The sequence below is a fragment of the Otolemur garnettii genome, unplaced genomic scaffold (genome assembly GCF_000181295.1).
Source record: "Otolemur garnettii isolate 467f Iridium unplaced genomic scaffold, OtoGar3 scaffold00063, whole genome shotgun sequence".
Taxonomy (NCBI): Eukaryota; Metazoa; Chordata; class Mammalia; order Primates; family Galagidae; genus Otolemur; species Otolemur garnettii.
The window spans coordinates 4,249,426-4,253,914 of record NW_003852458.1 but is presented as its reverse complement, the minus strand read 5'-3'; the positions used below and the strand labels follow the sequence as shown (position 1 = coordinate 4,253,914).

General features: G+C 45.6%; 1 protein-coding gene across 1 annotated transcript in view; it reads left to right on the top strand.

Moving 5' to 3' along the window:
• Positions 1-1,623: 1,623 nt before the first annotated feature.
• The window catches only part of LOC100959234 (UDP-glucuronosyltransferase 3A2), a 19,995-nt gene continuing 17,129 nt past the window's right edge, over positions 1,624-4,489 (top strand). Inside the window, exons 1-2 of the mRNA XM_012807053.1 lie at positions 1,624-1,717; positions 4,241-4,342. Of these exons, the coding sequence (XP_012662507.1) occupies positions 1,624-1,717; positions 4,241-4,342 (196 nt within the window). The remainder of the gene's footprint in view (positions 1,718-4,240; positions 4,343-4,489) is intronic.

Sequence of the window (4,489 nt, the reverse complement as noted above, 5' to 3'; positions counted from 1 at the left end):
GAACTTCCTCACGTCCAGTGCTGAGTATCAGTGACTACTAACTCCTGGCCAAGTCTGTTTTCTTTGTATTCACAGCCACTTCTGAGCTTGCTTCTCTCCCCCACCTCACCACTAATTATTTTGAAGTAAATTATAGATATCATTAAATTAAAATATCATTTGTAGATATTTCAGAACGTGCCCTAAGAGACAAGGAATTTCTTACATAATCATGGCAACATACAATTCCTCCACAAAGCAACAGTAACTACCGAATATCATGAAATTTTGTGTTCAAATATCTCTGACACTTCTATAATATTTTAGAATTCATTTGAATCATGCTATTTAATATGTTGGCAAAACTGTTACCTGGCCCTTCCGGTCTCTTTCCCTGTTGGATTTTTCATAGTAGTATTTGCCATTAGCATACTTTTTTGTTCATTTATCTGTGTATTTAACATCTGTCTGCCCAGCAGAGCCGTGCTGGCCATATTGACAGCTCACTATCAGTAGAACTGTTGAATAAATGAAAAGCTCGGAGTTTGATAACAAACAAATCCTTTGTTTTGTAAAAACATTATGGAAAGTACAAGAATAATAGATGGGCCACAGCCCTAGGATGCCTAGTAAACCTTTCCCCACTCCCCCTCCCTGTCCACCATGGGCATGGCTATGTGAGCACTATAAAGGTATAGGAATGTAATGCTATAATTCAAATAAAAAAAAAAAAATCTGTAGACCTGCAACAGTAAAAACACAAACAAAATTCAAGGGCCCACTTTGCCTTGTAGATACAACTCATTGCCTGTTTAGAGTTGCCCCAAAAGCCTTTCCTAAAGCCAGTGTTGGTTTGAGGAAAAAGGTGACCGCTGGACATAGTGATCCCTGACCTTCCCTGGCCCAACATTAGAGGGTGTAATAGGCCAAATTCCCCCTCTGCCTGTGCTTGGGGAGCTCATGAGATCCCCAGTCCCATTTTATGATGCTCATTCAGAATAATGGTCTCAGCCTTAGAAGTTCAGTCCTCCAGGTAAAGACCTGGACTTCCAGAGTCAGGACATGCCTGTCTTCCTAAATCTTTCCTTCTAACGATGTCCTCAGAGAGAGAGTCTAGGAGTGGTAGAGCAATTTCCCTTGGGGATTCCATGCCAGGGAGGTTGAGCTTAGGACACTAGCTAGAGATTTAAGCAGGTCCTTGGAGAAATGGGGCCTGAAGAGGGCAGTACGAGGTAATAGAGGAGGCAGTTAGAAAGGAGGTACAGTGCCAGAAGTTCAGGACAGTATCCAAAAAGAGAGCCAGGTCAGGTGTGGGCGGAGCTGTCATCAGTGTCCCTACCATTCCTGGGTCACAGTATATCCCAGGCGGGGAGGGCCATGATTACATGGAGAGAGCAGGGTTAAAGATCAGCTCACCAACCCCTCCTACTGACTGCTGGCGGTTTGGGACGCACATTATCCAATGGAGCAGCATCCAGGGAGGAGGGGGACACCTGCGAAAGGAGACAGACAGAACACAGCAGTCTCTTACCTCTTCCCAGGCTCACAGTGAGCACCTCTGGCACGCGAAGGAGCACTGAGTTCATTAGCTGGGCACAGGGTGCACAGCCCCGGCTGGGCTCCGTGGCTTCTGCAAGAGATAGCATGGCTGGGCAGCGGGTGCTGCTTCTAGTGGGCTTCTTTTACCCTGGGATCCTGCTCTCAGAGGCTGCCAAAATCCTGACAGTATCTACAATGGGTGAGTTCTTGGCCATGACACCCAGACAGGCGTGGCATATGCACAGTTATCCTTGCCCCCAGGCTCAGGCTGAGAGTGCTTGATCAGAGGGTCCTCCATGTCGTTTTCTAGCCTGGACTTGTGTTCCAGGCTGGAGGAAAGAGAAGCTGATATGGTTATGGGGCAGAGCCTCTATTGTGTGGGGGGGTGGGGGGTGGGGGAAACGAGATCATTTTGCAGAAAACACAAACTCTTTTCCTCTCTCTTTCTATTCAGGTTGCGATCCCCATTGCCCAGGGCTGGTGCCAGAGGTTTGAGAGTCATCCCAGAGCCCTGGCTGCCTCATGCAGCACCTGATGGGGTTTTCAGAGGCTGACCTTAAATTCCAGGGGTTGGGGGTGCCCAGTAGCTTTCAGCAGAAACTGTGGCAAGTGTTTTCAGATTCCTCAAGGCCAGGGAAACTCACTCTCAGGACAGCATCGCATATTTTCTGAGTCTCCTTCAGGAGTAAAGGTGGGCAGAGAAGGCCTTTCGCGACAGGGCAATGGAGTGTTTTCATGTAGAGGAAAATGGCACAGGGAGAGGGAGGACCCAGGGCATTTGGATGTTGTGGACCTTCTTTCATTTGTGCTGCTGGAAGTTTTTGGAGGACTCAAGGGACAGTGCATTCTGCAGTTTGTCAGCTCATTTTTATTCCTTGACTTTTGTTTCAAAGGAAATAAAGGATTAGAAAGAAACGTCAGTGGTGTTCAAGCTTTTTTCTTTTCTGCTGCACACTGGAAGAATAACAATTGTCTTGGGCCACACAGTAAATGCACAAAGGCTAATGAAAGTTGATGAGCAGAAGAAAAGCTCTGTACATACTTTTCTGATCTGACGTCATAGATAAGCAAAATAGTTCTTAAGTAATCTGAATTGGCCTGTGGGCCACAGTTGGACACCCCTGACTGCATGGGGATAAATGGGCCATCCCAGGATGAACCTCCCCAAGGCTTCATTTCAACCTGTAATGGGCTCTTTTAGATCACTTCTAGGTCTCCCAGATGAGTGGATTATAGAGCTGGAAGGAACCAGCATTAGATCATCTATTTCAGGCCCTACTTGGATTTCCTGAGTGGGCACCTGAGGGTCAGGGGAGTGGGGTGTCGGGTGCCTTTTGCAGGACTACCTCTGGCCTCCCTGATGGCACAGGAGGACCTTAACTCGGGGTTTCTTTCCTCAATCCCATCCTCACCACAGCTTCTGCTCTGAAGTCCTCTTTAGTGGTAGTTTTTAAAAGCACTGTTTGAGAAACTGTGCAAGTCCATTTGAAACCAATTTTTTTTCTTTCTGATTGTTAGTGGCAATGAAGCAAAAGTTTCCTTACTTCGTGAGTGTAAACTGTCCCCCTTCCTCAGACTCCAGAGGGAGCTGGTCCAGTTTCTGAGGTGCTATAATCCCACCTTTGCCCCATAATGCTGCCTGGCTCTCCTAGACCCACCATGTATGGCTGTTTCTGTAGGGATCTCTTCTTCCTGGCTTCCTGTCCAGACATGGATTAAAAATGAGAGCATAGTGGGCAGGGAATATGGACTTTATAAGTCCCTTGTTGCTTCAGTATATACAAGTCTGTGTATGAGAAGCTGGGTCATGACCAGAGCTGCCCATTGCTTCTCTAACTCTCCTCTGCTTCCAACCCCAGCCCCAATTTCTTGGTATTAGCCAGTAACTTCTCTTTTGATCTGCCTTTCTCTGGTGCAGAGACCTTAAATTCAAGGAAAGGCTCTGTGCTGGAACATGGTCTAAGAAGACAGTCATGTCATGGGAATTGGATCTCTTTTGAAGCATCAAGTTTCTCTTTCTTTAGGGTGGTGGGATTTTTCTAGAATCAGTGAATCCTTAGTCTCTTGTGCAACTAGGATCCAACATGCCCAACCCATGTGCTCTCCTGCTATGCCTTAATTACATGTTGAGCACTATTTAGGTCCACATTGAAGAAGCTTCCTTCCAAATATATTTGAATCTTCAAGATTTTGGCTCCAAGGGGTGGCTTTAAATCCTTCTGTTCCAAAGGCCATGTTTTAGACTTATCTTTTTACTCTGGTATTTCAGTCTCCTATGGCAGCATGCATTCTGAAAAAGAAGGATCTCAGAAATAGCTCTGACCAACGGCCTGTTAGGAGCCCTTTCCACTAATAAGCTCAACACCATACCTATGTTTCCACTGATGCAGTTATTTCTTTATACAGGATCTCTCTATAAGGGCTCAGTTAAAATTCAGTGCACACCTTCGGGTGAGGAAGCTCATCATGCTGACACAGAGGCTATGAGTCACAAGTGGCCATCTCTGATGGAGGATTATCACAGATTAGGGGTTTGGGTACCATGATCTGGCTGAAGGGATTGGGAGTTACCCAGAGAGAGATGGAGAGACCAACAAATGTCATCTTCTACTCACTCTAAACTTTCTCTTTCCCTATCCTTTCTGTCCTCAACTCATCACCCTACATACATCAGACACTGTATTCTCAGCATTACAGACTTGAAGTTGTGCATTGTTCCTAGGTGGAAGCCATTATCTGCTGATGGACCGGGTGTCTCAGATTCTGCAAGATCATGGTCACAATGTCACCATGCTTAACAAGAGAGGAAATTCTTTGATGTCAGGTATTTTTTTTATCACTTATTCTTGCATACTACTACTCTAGGCAAAGGGCAAAATGCCTTTGGCAAAGGAAAGCTTAGCAAAGTGTTTTTAAAATATAATTTGATCAAAAGAGTGAAAGGGGTGTTTGTATATGTATGTACGTGAAC